Source organism: Alternaria incomplexa, assembly GCF_024043165.1.
Source record: "Alternaria incomplexa strain BMP 0042 chromosome Unknown scaffold_3, whole genome shotgun sequence".
NCBI classification, from domain to species: Eukaryota; Fungi; Ascomycota; class Dothideomycetes; order Pleosporales; family Pleosporaceae; genus Alternaria; species Alternaria incomplexa.
In genome coordinates this window covers 757997-776914 of record NW_026249852.1, presented here as the reverse complement: position 1 = coordinate 776914, position 18918 = coordinate 757997, and the positions used below count along the sequence as shown (strand labels likewise).

Below are 18918 nucleotides of genomic sequence, written 5' to 3'. Positions count from 1 at the left end.
ATGTCTGACACGCTGGGCTCATTTGGCATGCCGAGGAGGATGTCTATTCGAAAACCTTATCAGCGTCGCCAGTCAAATACATGGCGCGCAATAGAGGAGTCATGGGAAGAAGATGTCGACTATATCTACGACAACGCTCTAGAAGCTGACTGTGACTTCGAATGGGATCGAGTATCTGATGACGGTGTTCGCTGTTGCGACACTCCTTCTGCTGAGCAAGCCAATCGTCGCAACTCCAGAATCACCTCCGCTGATCGAGAGCGTTTCGCCTCTGACAATTTCCGCTCATCTTTGCTGGTTCCCAGCACATCGAGTGTGCCAGAACTTGTTCCGACTTCTGCGATATCCACATCCACCCTCAGCACTGGCCTGCCACCGACACCCTCAGGATTCTTCCATGCCAACCGTTTTAGCGGCGACACTGGCTTCATGCTAAGCCCGTCCCTTCTTGTCCCGCAGGAATACAAGGAAACACGAGAAGTCACATATGAGGACTTGCTTGACGAGTACGCCGCGTCCGACCGGCACTTTCCAATGCTCGACGCCGGTCGAAGTACGACGAGCTCGGCGCGTAGCAGTCACGTCCGACTAAGTAGGCGAAGCTCTTATGACAGCAGCCTCATGTCCTCTTCTCAGAGCTGCGGTCTTTGGAGCTCCCCTGTGAGGCGCTCGGCAAGCTCTGCCGGCAGTGTCCCAGAGCTGATTCCGTCCCGTCGTAGCCGCAAGTCGCTTGGCTTCAGTCTTGCAGCTGATCAGTTTTCAGAGCAGATTGCGTTCCTTAACGAAGACAAAGAGGACGATGACATTACGCCACCAGGGCGTACCCTGGAAGGGCGAACATTCTTCGCTTCAGACGACGAAGCGCCTCAAGATGAGGAGCAATCTCGCAGCTCCATTGAGACCGAGCTCAGAGCCTCTCTTGATTTGGCTCGACGTGGCTCACAGCGTGCCAATCACTCTACTGTCGAAGAGGAGCTCAAGTCGTCGCTCGACCTTGCGCGCCAAGGGTCGCAGCGTTCCACCCGTGCACCAGCGCGCCAGCACAAACCCGCCCTGTCTGAAGGTGCCGCCAAGTTCCTTTCCGTCTCTGCTCCGAAGGAGGATCAACCAACCAAGCCACGTAACCGCGCAGCGACCACCGCGCAGTCTCGCTCCCCTATGTTGTCTCTCTTCCCGACACCCCCACGCAACATATAAAATACTTCGCAGATGTAAATCAAGCCATGACCATCAGCGACCTCACCCACGACGCACACAGTAATAACTCCATCCACCCCGCGTCCCTGAATCGAAGCCCAGGAGGCTCATGAAGCATGGCTGGCTATGCTTCATGTCACGCTATCAACGACACACAATTGCATTCGATGTACATATTGACGAGTCATGCTCTCTCCCATCTTACATATCTACTAGCAGTCCCATCATTGACGGAAGACTAAAAGTCGGAAGGTCTCTTTTTAGTTTCGCGCATTTCGGGTCCCTTTGCGTCAGCTTTTCACCAGCTCGATAGCATGCATTTTTCGGCGCACCTTTGTCTCATTACATAGACCTATCTTGCCATATCCGCGCACAAATTATCTCCTATGTTACAGAGGAGAGGAAACTTTCGCAAAGAGCGCGAGAAGTAATTACTAGCTGTTTTTGGAATCATCACACTCGACAGTTGTCACAGTCGATCTTGCTCTCTTTTTGAAAGATGCTTGCGAGCGTTGCAGTACAAATCAAATCAAACAATTCAACACTTTTACATTTGTGATATTCAACGCTTCTGCCTGTCATTTGCCTATACTCAGCTGCGCTGGACCAAGTACGTACATGGTGCGTCACCCTGACATACGCAACTCCCTGTGATTTCGTCGCCACCGTTTCGACGATCCACAGATCCGACCCTTACGATCCGCGCCGCAGCTCTCCATCGGATTCGCAGGCCCGCCCTGCATGAGCTTGTCCGCCCGCGCCATTGGCGTAGTACATGCAGGTTGGACGGGAACTCAGGGAAAACCTTGGAAGCAATACCGTCACTTGAGCGCGACGCGACGTCACGTCATCAATATGAACGCGCGCAAGCCTGAATGAGCAACACGAGAGTTTCACATAGCCGCGAGAAGACGTGCAGTGTAGTCCGGATAGTTCAACACCTGTTCCCTTGATAGAGCATGGGTTTGAACTGGTCTAACGTGAACTGCGCAACGGGACCCGTTCTCCAGCCTTTTGTCGCGTGCTTTCCATCTATGCCGTGTTACCCAGAAACTCATTTGGCTACGAAATGGTGCAGATTGACGCAACGCCGCAATTAATGTTGGCGGCTGCAGCGTATAGGCGCATGTGGCGAGACGCAGCGCGTCGTCCTGAAGGGGATGTAAACAAGTGGGTTTCCCGTCTCAATTGGTTACGGGGCCGATGCCTCGAGGCGGACTTTTCGCAATGAAGTCGCCCAAAGAGACCGGTGTCGTGGTACCGAATGACTAACGACAGACACATGCAGTGGAGATTTTTGTGTTGGTATCGGAGGTGACTTAGCTGTTGGTGGGTCATCGGCGTCTAGCCCTCTAAGGACCTTTGACGGTTTTGGAAGCCATCAGATCGATCAGATAGTCAGTCCACCGCGGACACGCGACCGTTTGGGAAAGCATGTTAAAAATGGTTACGATGGCCGCGGCGTCAAGGGCTTTTACCCTGCACTCTGTTCGCCTATGCACCCGCGTATCGCAGAAACTGGGGAGGCGAGCAGCAAAGCGCACATACTGATCTGACAAATACCATGTCCTTAATGTTGGGGTGGTAATAGTAAGGATCCTGAAATAGGAAGCAGTCCGGGAACGATCCACTCTATCCACATGGCAGCTCCACCAAAGCATCCATTTTGAAGATGAGTACTGACGAACTTCTGCTCACCGGAGCATAGACTCGATCCGGTCCTCTACCTATACTGCCGCTCTATGCGCAACCAACCGCGCCTAATACCAACAGATTGCAAATGCAGGAACCACATCGTCCTCCATCCGAACCCCGGAATGAAATGCGCGCAAGTCCATAGCGATACCGAACCGAAGACGATCGTCCGGGTAAAGGTCTTCAGAGACCCCGGCCACATGCAAGTCAACTACCAGGGCATACACACGGAGCGGGACGTTCGTTATAGGTCCTACTATGGGCCAAGGCGTAGAGAGTGTGTGGCTCGGGTAATAGAGAAGTCGTTTGGAATTACCCGTGCCGCTGAACGTGCTCGAAGCGAAGTCGGTTGTGCTCTTACATGGGACCTGTGTTTTATGTGCTCCGCACGCATCAGTAAGCGTGCGCATGCATATGCACGTGTAAGCGACTTCAGGATGACATTGTGACGAATCGAGGGTAGGAGCGCGGTGATCGTCCACAAAGAGACGGAACGACTAGCCTGAATATCGTTCGAGATGCTGTTTCATGTGCGGTGGAACGTTTGTGAGGCTTCCTGAGGCATTCATTCAGCCTATGCGAGGTGTATGGACTTCGCCGGTTACTCTTTTGATCGACAGCTGCTGCATTTTCCATGTCCATCTCCAGAAGAGTAAGTACCTTGACTTGCATTGCATCTGATGAGTTGTCTTCGCCCAGGGCAACCATGACGATCGCACCAGTTCCAACAACTTCTGTATGTCTCTCTAACTTCCAGCTAGCTTTAGTGTCAATTTAGATATTAGTCCAGCTTAAAGCAGCTTCTGTACAATAGTTACACGTTAAGTTGTAATGATTAAGTAACAAAGATCCTAACATCAAGGCCGCGCAGCTGTGCCGCAGTATAATAGTAGAGTTACTGCGATTGATACTCAATGACCTGCCGATACAGCATGCTGTACTAGAAACATCTATACGCCAACTTATCATGACAGCCTTCCAAGGTGATAACATCGATGGGGCGTTCGTTCTAATATTTCCTCGAGTACTACACCACAGTATGAGCCTGCAGTCGTGCTTTCTTTGCGTTGTTCAAGTCGGGCTCGTAGGTTCATCCTCGCTAGTAGACCCGTCTCTACACAACTCAGTCTTATCGTCATTCCTTTTCGTCTAATAAGGTGAGGGTTTGAGGCAATCCTGGAAGAAATACCTAGGTAGATATGTCGCACTGCGAACCTTACCTAGGTACGCAGACATCAGCGCTTGTCATCAACAATCGACCCAACTTTCGACAGATTCGGATCGATGAGTCTTATTCAAAGATAGCGGAACACGTCGTAAGGTAGCCGGCGGGATGTCGTTCAGCTTCTCAAAGACGTGTATCGTGAGTGTCAGAAAGATCTAAGTGTCAACTAGTTGCGTGCTGCGTCTGGGCGGTCTTATCTCCGATGTCGCATACGTCATCAGTGGCCAACACTTTCGCGACGCGACACTCTACTTTCATACGCCTTGCCATGTGGACCGCGCCTACTACTTGATATATCTGGAACCCCAAATATCACTTCTGGTCACAGTTCGCGCCCTTCATTAGACCTTGCACGCCCTCTCAAGTTCTTTGGTAGACTGCAATACAAGCCGCGCATCATGGCCTTCCGGATGAGCCGCTTTGTACCCGGGCCTGCCCGCTTTGTACCCAGGCCTTCACGCCTCACACCGCGGCGTCTTTTGTTCATCACATCTGCGGGCGTACTTTTCTGGTTCTTGTTCTTTAGCTTGACCCCAATTACCTCGCCGCTTCCGCCTTATACCGGACCCCATGAGGTTGGCATACTGGATGTTGAGACAGAGGTCCAAAAGAGAACCATCCATGACGCGATACTGAAAGCGACTGGGGAGAAGGCTTTCCAACTGGATACGCTGGCCATCACCTTATATTACCCATCCTCTCTGCCTCTAGCGTCGCCTAGCCAGCGACCATGGGCACGACCGTGGCTTCCTCAACCTGTCTCGCTTATTGGCGAAGGCTATGCTCGTCTTGCCGGAGTGTCGAAATTATCTTCGGTCTTCACCTTCGGTCTCTGGCTCCTTGGTTCAAGCACAGTCATTCCAGGTGTCGTTGATGCACCAATCCTTTCCAGTGCTGAGCAAATTCTGGGCGAAGATGGTAGTGGTGCAGGCGAATTTGGAAAGATCATGAGCGCAGCAGAGCAAGAACATAAAGAGTTAAAACGAGGCGACGGTCTTGGAAGTTTGCCCTGCGTTGTCTTTACGCATGGCATGGCAGGAATGAGTCAGAGTTATGCACACTACCTGGGAAGCATTGCAAGCCACGGCTACGTAGTCGCTGCCGTCGAACACCGTGACGGTAGCGGACCCGGTACCATCGTCCACCATCCTGATGGTACGGAGCGAAAAGTCTGGCACATGAAGCTCAAGGACCTAGAAGCCGATCCGCCGATGACCGACCTCGACCTCAAGGCCGCACAGCTCAACTTCCGTGAAGCTGAGATCAGCGAAACCATCAAACTCTTTGCGCAACTCAATGCAGGTGACGCACCGGTCGTGAACCTCAAGCCCGACTCACCGCGGAATGCTTTGCCTGGTTTCAAGAACCGCCTCAACCTGTCAGCAGTCACAGTCGGAGGTCACTCATACGGCGCGACGGGGGCTATGCAAGCACTGAAATCTGCTGGCTCAAAGACAATGCCTATCAATGGTGGTATTGCCTTAGACCCCGGCAAGGGATCTGGACCCCTGAACAAGGACATCGACGTACCGATACTGGTCATGCAGAGCGGAGAATGGACAGAAAAGCAGACGGCTTTCTACGACGAAGGATGGCACTTTGAGGCCGTGAAGAATATCATCGATAACGTTAAGGAGGGGTGGTTCATGACCTTGTTGGGTACCGCTCACCCCTCTTGTACCGATGCGCCTCTTATCGTTCCTTGGATCATGAAGATGGTCACCGGTACGACGCTAAGTAGCAAGGTTGCTCTCAAGGAGTACATCGACGCCTCGGTCGCCTTCTTAGAATACCTGCGGACGGGCGAGAAGAAGGGGGTTTTGGAGAGTGGTGTCACGAACGCTGGAGGGCCTTTCACACACGATAAACCACATGGTAAAGTCCAGGGCCCGGACGGCGCTGACTGGGAGGTTCACACTGTTCCGAAGTCGGAGTAGGCTGCGCATCTTTTTGTAACACTATAATATTACAGCAAGTAAACATGCTTTATCCACCTCTTTGTGCGGTACCAAGCCTTAAGCTGATCCACTCTGTCTCCATGGTAGATTACCTATACCAATGACCGTCCATTCCCTAAGCTCTCCGTAGACGTTCTTCCACTTAACCATCAATAGAAGCGAAGAAAAAACAATTCATACCACTGGCAGGCAAAGTGATGCACTGTAGTCCTCGAGGCATCCCAACCACGCTTTTCAGCCATCAGGCGCATATTCACCAGCTGCGCCTGTGCGTACAATCGCTTTACCACGGGTGATGCCTCAGCCTCAACAAGGCGACACGTGCGCAAGATACCTTGATCAATCCGAACCCAAATTCCAATCGAATTGCGCAGTGGTAGCGAATTATCAGTACTGTGATACTCAACTACAACTTTTGATGAGTTGGTGAGGGAACTAGTAATGGGAACAAAGCACTCACTGAGGTGCTCATATATCATGAAACGTATCTCGGTCGGGAGACCAAGTAGCCGGAATGGCTGGACCGTCTCGTTGTTCGAAGTACGAGACCGTGGCTTTTCGATAAAACGATTCATGATCTCGGGACAGAGACTAGATTGAATCTTGGGTATTAGTAGGAGGGAGAGTCTGGTATTGAGGTTGAAGTAGTAGTTGACTGAGTAGATTGTAAAGCAGCCCACCTGTGTTTTCATTACGGATGTTCAAGCGCTAGGGTCATGTGTTCAAAGCGGAGTGGTGTGTTAATATTCATCTCATACATCCATTAGTTTCACTTCCCCCACAGCCCAAAGCCCTTACTGCCACCTCTTGACCTAGGCTGCTGTTTCTTCTTCTTCTCGGGTTTCTCTAATCTTTTACAACTCACATCCGCCTTTACCATCATGAAACTCTGATCGAAGACATGTCCATTAGCATTACCGCATCGTTCGAGTGCAGGCGCAAGTGCCAATTCTACTCGCCTGCCCTTTGCGCTGCCATTGACACCATATCCACCACTGCCGTTCTCGTCATCATCTTCATACACGTCCTCCATTTCACTGTCGTAGAATCCGTAGCCCCAGTATTGATCTTTCTTACCGCCGGTGAATGTAACGAAGCGATAGTCGGCGAGCTGGCGCTTCATCTTCAAATCCAGCGCAACAGATGCTGAAATGATGGTACCCAGTTGTTCCTTCCCTGAGCGCAAAGACTGTGTAGACCAGGGCCGTAGTTTGCGGCGCATGCGACTGCAGAAACGGGATATTCGTTTTAGGACGGGCGCGGCATCGAAAGTGGGACGCCATTTGCCATCTACCTGAGGGACTAGGAGGTTTACGGTCATGGCTCGCCATTGGTGGTATTCTTCGGCTTGGGCTTCGTTCTTAACAGCTGTACCTTGTTAGCATTGTAATCATTAGAGATTCACCGGGGGCGGGGTAGCGTACCCTTGCGCAATGTGTCGTTAATCTCGCGCAGCTTCCTGTCTCCCAGTTTGCCTGCCCATACATATCCACTGCCCTTCTGCCAGTTGTTGAATATCTTTTGCTGCAGCTTCATCCAAACGTATGCTTGGATGAGGAGCGGCCGTTCCTCTGGGTGCTTCAGATACGTCTGGTAGTTGTCCGTGAGGTTCCCAAACAGTTCCTTCGCTCTAGTGAGATATGGTCGCTTGCTCGTGGCTTTGATGGGTCCGCCGAAATACTCCTCACTCCATACTCGTATCTCATATCGCAACGCGAGTAGCTCTTCAATCAAAGTGTTCTCTTCAGATTTGTACACGATCGAACGTTTTGCAGGCATCCCATGTGGACCCATGCTCCTCCTCTGCAGCTGTTTCCTCAGCGCATCTCGCTCTTTTGTGACTTGGTAATACCGCTGTATGAGATCATCTTGGCTGTTACCCCTCGACGCGTCTGGTCGCGATGGGCTTTTGGGCGGTACGAGGGGACTGATAGTCGCGCTCAGTCGTTGCGGGCTGCCCAATGCCGATGATTCGTCGGATGATGTCTCGGCCGATGTCGCTGTAACTTTCTCGAATTTGAGCGGTGGTATGTAGGGCGCCTTCCGTCTATGCCTGGGTATCAGGACCTCCTCGTCAGACCATTCGTCTCCGACTTCGGGGAATGGATAGCCTTCTTGCTCCATTACAGGTGATTCAAGGGTCGATGCAGATTGCGGTTCTTCAATAACTTCGGCGGAGGGGCAGGTCAGTTTGAGCGACTTGAGGGTAGAATGGCGGACGTCTATGAATGCGACTCGGTCAGCGCGCTATATCCCAATAGCCCCAAATGCCCACACGCACCAGGAGATAGAGTCGCCATCTCAACAAAGACTGAGCATGTTTGCCCTTCTGGTATGCGCTCAATGTTGATCCCGCGAGCGGTGAAGCCTCTTGGTAGTCTATGCTGCTATGCGTCCGCGCAGTCTCATCTCAGATCAGCTTCGGACAAGCTCGCAGCGGGGCCGGCGATGTTTATGGCCTTGGGAGAGTAGACGGAATAATCTGGACGAGTTGACGGGCACGCCCTCAGCAAGGAAGATGGCATGGCGCAGGCAAGCTTTGCTGCTATCTAGCCCAGCCTCGCCGCGAAAGGCAGCCCTGGCGGTTCAGCATGAACCACTAAGAGCGGGCAGACGACGAAACGAGCTGCAATCACACCAGTGACGTGTGACGAAGTGCATGCAGACGGCGATGGGTCCACGATTGGGTGAAAAAGAGGAGGCTGTCGGCATCTTCGCTTATCTAGCGTGCGCCTGTCACCTGAACCGCGACGGGACGACTTCGGGATCCACCTGAACCATGTTCTTGCCAGCAACAACATGTCTTTTCGTGTTCACGACCGTCTGACACGACATATTCACGAACTCAATTCTGCTGTCATGGTAACTTGGCAATATACGCAATTTCCGACGCGCCAAAAGCACAGCGCGCAAAGGCCGCTCGGGCGCTCTAGAGGACGATAACAAGCTCCATCCTGGAGTACCAGAATACCTCCGGCCTCCGCATTCTCCACACTGCACATCACCAATCATCTTCGGGTACCTTGCCTAGTACCTTCCCCAGCCCCTTCATTGCAGGAGAGCAGCAGTCACCCCATCCCTTAGCTTCAATGAGGTCCCTGTCTTTGCCCAGCAATTCCCCGGCGGTGGCTCGTCAACCTTGAATGCCGCTGAATTACACCTATCACCCCCAGCTTGTAGGTAGTTCCAATTCGAGCAAAGCGCAAGACATGTATTGAGGTCTAAGACGAAGGCCTTGATCAGTGTCCGCCCGTCGGTGTCAAACCCACAATGCTTGATGAATTCGTATTGTCCTGGATTGCCCTCCGGTGCCCTGGGTGTGAACGATGTACTGTTGCTGGCTGGGCAGTCCGTGGTTGCAAGGGAAGGGGGTACGCTCGTGGGTTTAGAGGAAGAGAGGCTCCCTAATCCGGAGGACGTTCGATCACTTGAGCCGCCTGTGCTGGACAGAAGTATAGCGGTTGGCGCGCTGCTCACACATTAGTATACATTTGCCAATGGGTTTCTCTAGGCATGGGGGAACTACCTCTGCACAGAAGATGGTGGCGCATTTTTCCTGTTCCCTTTGACTGCTAGAGAGCCACCTACAGCTCCACCCACAGACGCAGCGATTACGACAATGCTTACAACGACCAATATGGACCAGAAGAGCCACGGTTTCAAACCTCCGAACGATTTCGACTGGTTCTCTTTGAGCGTGGGGTTTCCCGCAACGACATGTTGATAAACCCAGGCTTCCTTCCCTTCATCTTCGTGCTCCACGGCGTGCAGGCCTGATCCGACCACAGGGAGACCACCTCCACCACAAGGTTCCGGTAGGTTCTCGCACTCGATGTGTCTCGACATGACGCTGTGAGTAGTCTGAATGGGCTCAAGATTGTCTGCCTGCTGTTGACCTTGATCTTGATCTTTGAACGAAAATCCCGTAGATGGAAAGAGCTAAATAAATGTCCAGCATCTATTGAAGGTGTTCGGATTGCATGGGGTCAATTGGTAAAAGCATATCTTATTATATGGTTGCGTAAAAGCGCTGGGTGTGTAACAGATACGATGCCACATAGGGGCGGAAATTCTAATATAATGTGAGATACGAATAGAACTGAACAACATTGCCTGAGAGCAGTTATACGATCACACGACGCAGCTGTCTATTTACATCCAATAATCTTATATGGAAATGGGGCTGGGAAGGGTGAACCTGAGGTATGCCTCCAAGGCTGACTGCAAGTACCGGATGGGGCGGTTTTTCCAAATTTGACCTGGTCCGAGAAGACTGAGACGTTGCTATCCTCACAGTCGGTTTTCGTTCCAAAATACCCTCTCACTCTTATGGAGCATGTAAATCCAGTCAGGAGGTCCGGAGATGCCTCCATTCCCGTGCAAGTCAGCATCCCGCTGGTTCTTATTGAACTGTGGACGATAAGCGCCTCTGTGCTGCCTGTGATAAGCACATTTTTGTGGATCCCAGTCTCTAATTTTTTCCGTGCACCCAATGCATCTGAGTGTATAGAACTGTAGCTGGTAGATCTATGGTAAGTGTCGACGAAGCGGAAGGAGGACGTGAACTAGGAATTAGGAACTCCGAGGTCACAAATCAAGCTTGCGCTTTCGGAATCGCGATGTAACTTGGATAGTGCAGGGCAGTCGAAAAGCACGGCCAGTCACAACAACTGACCGACGCCGTTCTGGTACCTATCAACTGAATGAATAGAATACCGCAAATGATTCCTTCCGGTCAGCGTGCTTATTTCTGACCGTCAGATTTTGTAGCTGAAAGCAGTTATCACTGTGACAGGACGTTAGCATGTGATACTATGACGACACAGGGTCCACATCCGAAGCTGGAGACCTCGGAGCACGTTTAGGCCGTCAACGGGAGTGGCATATGAAACTTCCATGCATGTACCGAGGTGTCTGCTGCTGTCAACCTTTGAAAGCATTGGTCGGATAGTTCTCGGAGGAAGATTGTTGATCGTCGCTAAGGCCCAAACGGGTAACGGCGGCCCGTCAGCTAGCGGGGCGAGAATCGCAACGAACACCAAGGCGCGACGGAACCAATTCCTCCCCGGGGGCCGATCCACCCTGTCGAAAACTTCAAGACTCTCATGCAGACTATTGCAAACCGTCCCCGAGCATGGTAGAATCGAAAGTCGGCACATCGTCTAATTCGCCGGGCTCAGTAAGCAAACCCAGCGGAGGACGACATCGCGTCATCTCCTCTTGTTTGACATGTCGGCGCAGGAAAGTCAAATGTGATCACGTTCATCCAGTATGCGGTTCTTGCATGCGAGGAAGTCATGTGTGTACCTGGACAGATCAAATACCGGCATCCACTACTACTGGAAGGATTTCGAAACCCACGGCTGGGGCCACTGGAAAGACCGGGAAAGGCAGTGACGTGCAAGCCCGGTTAGACAGACTCGAACATCTCTTAGAGAAAGCTGTTGCGGGACAGGGGGCGAAATCCACGGCATCCGTACGGTCCAGTGTTGAATTAGACAGGAAAGAAGTGGAGGCGCTGACCCCATCGTCGAATAGCCAGACTTCCCATGGAGGAGGAATCGCTTCTGATGGTGGCGACGGGACCCTCTTGTTGAATGATGGGCAGTCTCAGTTTGTCTCGTCTCTGCATTTTGCATTACTGGCCGATGAGGTGAGTGCCGCTTTTCGACATGACAGAACATATCTCCGAGTTGCACCGAGCGAAAGCTACATTCATTCTTATTGTATTTCTCTGTTTCTAGGAATATTGAACAATACTGATTGAGCTTTAGATACAAGACATCAAGGCCTTGCTTGGTGATAAGACCGACGAAGAGAGGAAGGAAGTGCCGCAAAGCAGTCTGGTTGACTTACTTTCCCTCGGTCGCGCAGGAGCCGGATCAAATCTAGAAAACCTGCTACCGAGCACAAAAGAGCACCGTGACACGCTGCTGGACGTCTATTTCGCAAATGTAGATCCTATGGTGAGAATTACCCATAGGCCAACGGTGGTGCGCAAATTTTCCACCTACAACAACGAAGCACATCCTATGGCCTATGCCATCTACTTCTCTGCGATCAACTCTCTGCCTCCAAAGGTAGTACACAACAAGTTTGGCGAGACAAAGGAATCACTCCTCGATCGATTCCAGCTGGGTGTTGAGATCTCACTGGCTCGGGAAAACTATCTCACAACATCGAATCTGGAGATATTCCAGGGATTTGTATTGTGGTTGACCTGCATTACCAGAGAAGAGGATATGGGTAAGTGTACTAGATGTTTATGTTCCTGCAACGCTCATACATATAGTAGGAAAAGCGTGGGTGCTGATAGGCATCGCATTTCGCATCGCTTTGAATCAAGGCCTGCATCGAGATCCATCGTTATTCCCGACCGGCTCCATGGACGCTCTGACTATTGAGCTACGTCGGCGTATGTGGCATCAACTAGGGCATTTGGAGTTCCGGGCAGCAGAATGCAAAGGGCAGGAACCGAGCATCACCGAAGACTTCTACACGACGCTATTTCCACGAAACATCAACGATGAGGACCTTGTAGATGGCGCAAGTCCCGGTCCAGCCCCGTATGACGAACCGAAGTTTACTACTATGACGTTCCAACTTGTCCGGTTCAACGGCATGCGAGCTCTACGGCGTATAGTTCAAAGCACTTACCGCCTGGAACGTCGTATGCTGGACTCGGGGCTTCATGGAACATCTCGTCCTGATCCCGCACAAGAACTCAGAGATCTCTATGAGCAGATCAAAGTGATGCTCGACGAAGTTCACGAAGAGAATCAGCGAAAATATTTGCATAACCTTAACCCAGAGGTGCCAATGGAGAGGCTGACGCTGGGACTGGCTTCACTGTTGGAGTGGCGTGCCTACTTACTGTTTTGGCTTCGGATGCCGCGTGCTTACCGCGATGTAGTCTTTTCGGACGAGATCCGCCGATCGTATGTTCCAATCAGGGCCCTAATGAGGAACAACAATGGCTGATAATGCTAGGATATTCGAGAAGTCAGTAAACTGCGTCGAAACACTAAACGGAGCGGCAGCCGATGTCGATGCTGCTCGCTTCCAATGGCACATTGGTCCGTAACCCCGACAATACCTACCCAGTGAGACACAAGAGCTAACTTTCAAAGGAGGAATTGCGTCTTTCCAAGCCATCATGCATATCCTATCAGAACTCCGCAACCCCCTCTTCAACGCACCTGACCGCCAACGCGCTCTAAGAGCCCTCCAGATGTCTCGTATCCTCCGCGAGAACAACAGCGCCAAAGCATGGCAGGCAGTCAAAAACATGATCGACAAGGCCGTCTCAGAACACAATCTCTCGCCAAGAGGGCCGCCGCAGCCATCGACTACCTACGTCAGCCAACCCATCGTGCCTTCCATTCCCATGCCGCTGAACAACAACGCACCCAACAGTAACACGGGCGTTTATCCGGCAATGCAAGGCATCCCAAGCTACGCCTACCAAAACCCGTCTGCAGCTTATAACCAACAAAACATGCCAGGACCATCTCAACCAGAACCCATGCAGACTCAACCCGACTTGCTGCAGTCTATGCAGTCTATGCAAGACAATGCGCCTTGCTGGGATGACATCAATCTCAATAACATCAACAACATCGTAGGCGACGTACAAGCCAGCACGGACGTAATTCCCGACTTTGATTTCGTAAGTGACCATGACATGATCAGGTAGACGGGGTCGATTGGCTAACAAACCCAGGGTTTCTGGGGCGACCCTTTTAACTACGAAAATGAACCTGCAGCCATGCCGTTGCAAGATGGCTACTTTCCTCAGTGGAGCGGGGGAATATGAAAGCAATGCAGCAAGTCGCACGAATAGCTTCATTCAAAACTCCAACCCAAAGGACCGTAGCGCGGTCATTACGTCCACGAGGGGCTCTTCCCTAGGTAAGAGCAGACGACGAACATTCACTTATCATCTTCGCCAATCACTCTACTCTCAATAATATCTGCCACCGACGCATCATTTGGTTCTCTAAACTCCCCTGGACGATGCCGTTGTTCGCAAGCGAACCGGTGACCCTTTTAGCGTTGTCTCGGTTTTCGACGCGAGTCGGACATGGGCTAAGGAGACCTAATCCACCACTCTTGCTGTTCATGTGTTGTGTTTAGTATGGCGTTTGCTGGAGGTCCGCCCTGGACGACGGCTGGAACGGACGGATATGTGCGTGTTGGCATAGAGCTCAAGGTTTATCAGGGTCAGGCGTTCCATAGATCGAACATAGAGGAGCGGGTCTTTGTGGTAAGGTTAGCTGTAGGAGTCGAACAACAAGAAAGCATCCGATTACATGGACACGTAAAGACAAGCCGCATGCAGTGTGTTTGTACAAGCCGTCGAATTAAGTTGGCGAATGGCAAAAGCATCAGACGTCCATGTTATACAATTAGAAAGCGCATAGTCGCTCAACCAAGTTCGTACGTAAAGTGCGAGCGAACCGAACAAGCTCTTTCAAAAAAGACAGCTCCCATGCACACCATATGCCTGGGAACCCCGTAGAAACGGCACGCCAGCCCATCTACTCGTCCTTGACACCGCCACGGCCCGCACGCTCAGCAGCCTCGATGCTCTTCTTATCCGTCTTGATCTCGCCGCCGCTCATGGCGCCCATCATGCCACCAGCCGCCTTCCACGGCCTAGCGAGGTCACCGGTTGCCGGCTGGCCGAAGAGGTGGACCTTGACGAGGTTGCCTTCGAACGCGCCCTTGAGGGGGATGATGGACTGGATGAGGAGCGGGTTGGTGTACTTGAAGTAAAGGTGCATCACGCCCATCATGCCGACACCCATCAGCTGGGCCTTGAAGAGCTCGCGCAGCTTCTGCAGGTCGTAGGCTTTGACGGTGGTAGCGACGAATTTCGGCTCCTCGCCTGAGCCCATCGGGGCCGGCTCGACGTATTTGACGACCGTCATGTCTGTGGTGTTTTGTTAGTCGCTGTGTCGGTCTACCCTGGGCTCTTCTTTCCACGCACCATTCTTCTTGTTGATCTGCGCCTGCACGTAGAGGTAGATACCCGCGATGATCAGGTTGGAGACGATGTAGAGCGCGCGCACGCCGTTGAGGACAGTCGGATCGTCGAAAGGTATCTTCTTGGAGATTTGCATAAATCCCAGGATGATGACCAGGTTGGAACTGCAGTCGAGTTAGCAAACTGTCTTCAACACCGGGCGCAGTGGATCCGGCGTACATTTGCGGGCTGATGGCCATGGTGACGTTGGAAGCGGATTGTTCGGGTGAAGAATTGAAGTCGCTTTCGCGATCGTTTGACAAGAAGCTGGGGGTAGAGATGTGGTTGCGCGGAACGTGGGTGAGAGGGTTAAGAACAAGCGGGCGACTTTTGTGGTGGGCGAGGGTCATGATTAGCGCGATCCAAGAGGCCAGGTTGTTGCCCGCCGCTGGCTAGCCCCAACAGGCATTCACCCTTCTAGTCTTATCTAATGCCTTCTCTAGACACATAGGGCGAGAACGACACAGAAGTTTTGGTGCGCGTCACGAGTATAGAAGGTGCACAGGTATATGATGGAAGATTGTAAAGGCCATTCGCGCCTTCTGATCGTTCTGATGCAGGGTATCTCATCTATAGACCTCAACATGCATATGCCATAACAAATCCAATATCAAGCCATACTCTGTATGTTCCAATGACGCCGCGCTAATGATTCAAAACTCCCTCGCCGGCTTCGTAGATACCTAATCGCGAAACGGTGTCGCGGCGATATGCAATGCAAACAACCAACGAACAAACAGAGAGGAATTTCTCCCACATACACAAATCCTGCCTTCCTCACATCACCAGACATTCGCGATCCGGCCTGTTCTTGTCCTTATTCTTCCCTTTGTCTAGGACTGTACCAGGTTCCCTACTCTTGCTCCTCCGTCTGTCTTTCTTCTCCTTCTTGCTCTTGCTGCCCGATAGACCTGCTTCTTTCTTCTCTTTGGCCGGAGAGTGGCCCTGTTGATCGTTCTCTACGCTCTTCACTTTTTCAATCACAATGTGAGGTTCGTCGCTGGGAGCTGCTTCAGTCGTAACCAGCTTGTCCTTGCTACCGCGTCCCGTTAGCCTCGATAACGTAAGAGACAAACGAGTCTCGCCGCTTGGACTACCTGGTCGACTTCTGTTGTTCCCAGACAACCATATTCGAGAGCCGCGCCGGGATACGGACAAGAAGCTGCTTTTCTGATCATCTGGTGTTTGCGGTTCAGTTCGGCCACGTAGGCTGCCTTCGCCATCCTCGATCGCGGTGCTGCTGCGCCGATTGCTGGACATGCTGGTTCGACTAGCTGGCTCGTCTGTAGAATTGGATTCAGTATGCGGATCTTTGGTGTTGAAGTTGTCGTTCTCTACACCGGCCTCGGCATCCGCGGCTGTTGTAGAGGGCAGGGAAGCCAGCGTTTCTCGTGAAGGGTCGACGGACGGAACTCCTGATTGCGCTTCTGCATATGTGGGCGGATCTCCCCGGGAAGCGAGCTCTTCATCGATAGGCTGCACTTGGTAAAAGAGCAGATACGGTGACTCTTCTCGCAAGGCTGTCTTAATGTCAACTTCAGTCACCCGTTGCGGCGAGAGATCGTCAAAGCGTATCCACTTTTCCAGCTCTTCCTCCGAATCTGATTGCGCGGTGCCAGGTCGTTCGCGAGCGTTGGCACGGACAAGCGCAATATAGTGGCCAGAGTCGACTGATACGCCCCGATGACAGACGACAGACTGGAGGACAAGTTTGAAATTGCCAAACAGCGGGCCTTCTTCTTTCATCCGATCATCAGATATGAAGTGAGGTAAACCGATATCAAGCGGAATGTCGATATATGTATTCAGACGCTTTGGAGCGCCGTGCGGCGTCATCGTATATCTCTTCAGGCATATGCCGAGAACCGGACGCTTCACCGAGAAATGCGCAGCGACTTGAGCATCGGTCTTTGGTACATTGTCGGTATACCAGGGGATAAGACTGAAGAACTGCCAAGCCGGCATGAGAATCTCCTTCTTAAGTAGAGAGGCTGATCGTGGTCGGCCGCTGGAGCTGTTGTCCAGCATGTCCTCGACGTGCTTCTTCTCATCAAACTTGCTCGTTTCCTGTGACTGACGTGTATATCGCTGGCTGAAGATACTATCAGCGCGACGGCGGCCTTGCAGATTTGGTCGCGTTGGAGTTAGTGGTGTGCTTGGCTCGTAAGTCATCGGCGTAGAGACGAGAGGAGTCATCGAGCCCTCCATCTCCATCGTCTCTATATGTATTGTCTCATTCTTCTCGGGATCCTTGTCTACGAATTCTTCGTCTTTGGACTTGATGGATGCTATCGTATTTTGGCGTTGCAGGTATCGCTTGACCTCGATTCTGTTATTGAAATAGGTTTCCAAACAGTCTTCCAATGTGACAACGTCATCGCCTTCTTGTTCTGGAATGGCGACTTCGAGCAGCCGTTCGTTGACGAACTTGTGGTCATCTTCCTTGTCTTCACGTCCGGTGTGGTAGATGTCCATCTTGAGGGTGAGTAGCGGCAGCTCGAGCGCACCAGTGATGAAAGTGAAAGCTTCCGAAGCGTCTTGTTGACGGACCTGTGCAGCATCTTCCCATCCGCACTTGGCAAGCGAATCCTGGAGGTGCTTTGTCTACGATGTGCGTTAGCCACGGAGGAGTTGGATGACGAGGTAGGTCGTACCAAATCGACCTTGATGAGCTGACCACTCCTCAAGAGATTGACCCATAAGCGCAACACAGCCGCCAATTTCTTCCTTGGCTCATCCTCAAAGTTGTCATACAACATGGCCTCAAAGCTGTCGAGACGCGCGAACATGGCAAACAGCAGTGCGTCCAGGTAGCATGTCACCATGTTCCGGTTTATGGCGCCCAGCATGGTCACATCAGGACTGAAGTCCTTCAGCTCGCCTTCGAGCGATTCGTTGGCGAGCACTAGAAGATCGTAGGCTTTGTCGATGTCGTTGGGATGCCAGGCGAGGGCATGTTCGGCCTGTTCCTCTCCCATGCTGGTTATGCCAGCGCCTTGTAGGCGTGAAAGGAGCATCTTGACCTGCAGCCGGTTAGCCAGGTTGCATGCAGCCTTGTTCCCTCGCGTACCTTCTTCTCGGACTCATTGTTCGCTGGCGGTCTGGGACCTTCGCTCGTGAATATCCTGTAGAGGTCGGGCGAAGCATTGGTGGATTTGGACTGTAGAGACACATAGTCAGAAGAATGCGATGTTGAAGGTGGATCGGCGTTGGGTGTAAGAGAAGAAGCACGGCATGGTAGCTTCTGGTGTAGAAATAGAAGACTATCCTCTACCGATGTTCGCAGTACAAATGGGAGCTTGTGGTACAGCGTCTCGATGCCGGCAGACAAGCGCCGCTGGCAGCTGGGCGAGTCTTCCGGCAGCGCAACGGCGGCAGAGCATAGCAAAGGACTGAGAGAGTTGACAGAAGCGAAGGAGCTCAGGCGTACTTTGGTATGGGCGTGCTTGGACGCGCGCTTCTCATGATGCTTGTCGCGCCGGCTGAGAAAGCGTGACATGCCGTTCATGGTGGTGGACGGTGAAGGCGAGACCCATTCAGTGAAGGGAACGCGGCGGTGGGTAGCGGGGCAGGCAGCGAGCTTGGGTTCGGTGGTGGAGGAAGGTGCAGACAAGCCCTGAGCCCGGTGGTCGGTGGGGAAGCGAGCGGGTGTTTGGGGCTGGCTGGCGGCCGCTGGGAGTTTGTCGGTGAAAGCGCAATGGTGACGCGCGGTCAGAGGAGCGGCCGACAGACAGTGACCTCAACGCACGACACAAAAAGAAAGAGAAGAGCACAGCATGTCCCCGATGCCGATCAGCCGCATGTCGCGAGCTGAC

The 18918-nt window shown here is 52.2% G+C and overlaps 6 protein-coding genes across 6 annotated transcripts; 3 read left to right on the top strand and 3 right to left on the bottom strand.

The window, feature by feature from the left end:
* On the top strand, positions 1-1197 carry J4E90_002640 (uncharacterized protein; the record flags this gene model as incomplete). Its single annotated transcript, XM_051432217.1, has 1 exon — positions 1-1197. One exon carries the CDS (start codon positions 1-3, stop codon positions 1195-1197), a length of 1197 nt encoding a protein of 398 aa, XP_051293639.1.
* A 3318-nt stretch (positions 1198-4515) lies between these two features.
* On the top strand, positions 4516-6054 carry J4E90_002639 (uncharacterized protein; the record flags this gene model as incomplete). The annotated part of the gene is made up of 1 exon (XM_051432216.1): positions 4516-6054. The coding sequence occupies one exon, from the start codon at positions 4516-4518 to the stop codon at positions 6052-6054; it is 1539 nt and encodes a 512-aa protein (XP_051293638.1).
* Positions 6055-6844: 790 nt separating this feature from the next.
* On the bottom strand, positions 6845-8199 carry J4E90_002638 (uncharacterized protein; the record flags this gene model as incomplete). Its single annotated transcript, XM_051432215.1, has 2 exons — positions 6845-7443; positions 7500-8199. The coding sequence occupies 2 exons, from the start codon at positions 8197-8199 to the stop codon at positions 6845-6847; spliced, it is 1299 nt and encodes a 432-aa protein (XP_051293637.1).
* Positions 8200-11624: 3425 nt separating this feature from the next.
* On the top strand, positions 11625-13891 carry J4E90_002637 (uncharacterized protein; the record flags this gene model as incomplete). The annotated part of the gene is made up of 6 exons (XM_051432214.1): positions 11625-11648; positions 11850-12321; positions 12371-13013; positions 13066-13151; positions 13206-13744; positions 13799-13891. The coding sequence occupies 6 exons, from the start codon at positions 11625-11627 to the stop codon at positions 13889-13891; spliced, it is 1857 nt and encodes a 618-aa protein (XP_051293636.1).
* Positions 13892-14615: 724 nt separating this feature from the next.
* J4E90_002636 (uncharacterized protein) lies at positions 14616-15303 on the bottom strand (the record flags this gene model as incomplete). Its single annotated transcript, XM_051432213.1, has 3 exons — positions 14616-15010; positions 15068-15228; positions 15284-15303. 3 exons carry the CDS (start codon positions 15301-15303, stop codon positions 14616-14618), a joined length of 576 nt encoding a protein of 191 aa, XP_051293635.1.
* Positions 15304-15880: 577 nt separating this feature from the next.
* J4E90_002635 (uncharacterized protein) lies at positions 15881-18611 on the bottom strand (the record flags this gene model as incomplete). Its single annotated transcript, XM_051432212.1, has 3 exons — positions 15881-17707; positions 17758-18126; positions 18174-18611. 3 exons carry the CDS (start codon positions 18609-18611, stop codon positions 15881-15883), a joined length of 2634 nt encoding a protein of 877 aa, XP_051293634.1.
* Between the last annotated feature and the right edge of the window lie 307 nt (positions 18612-18918).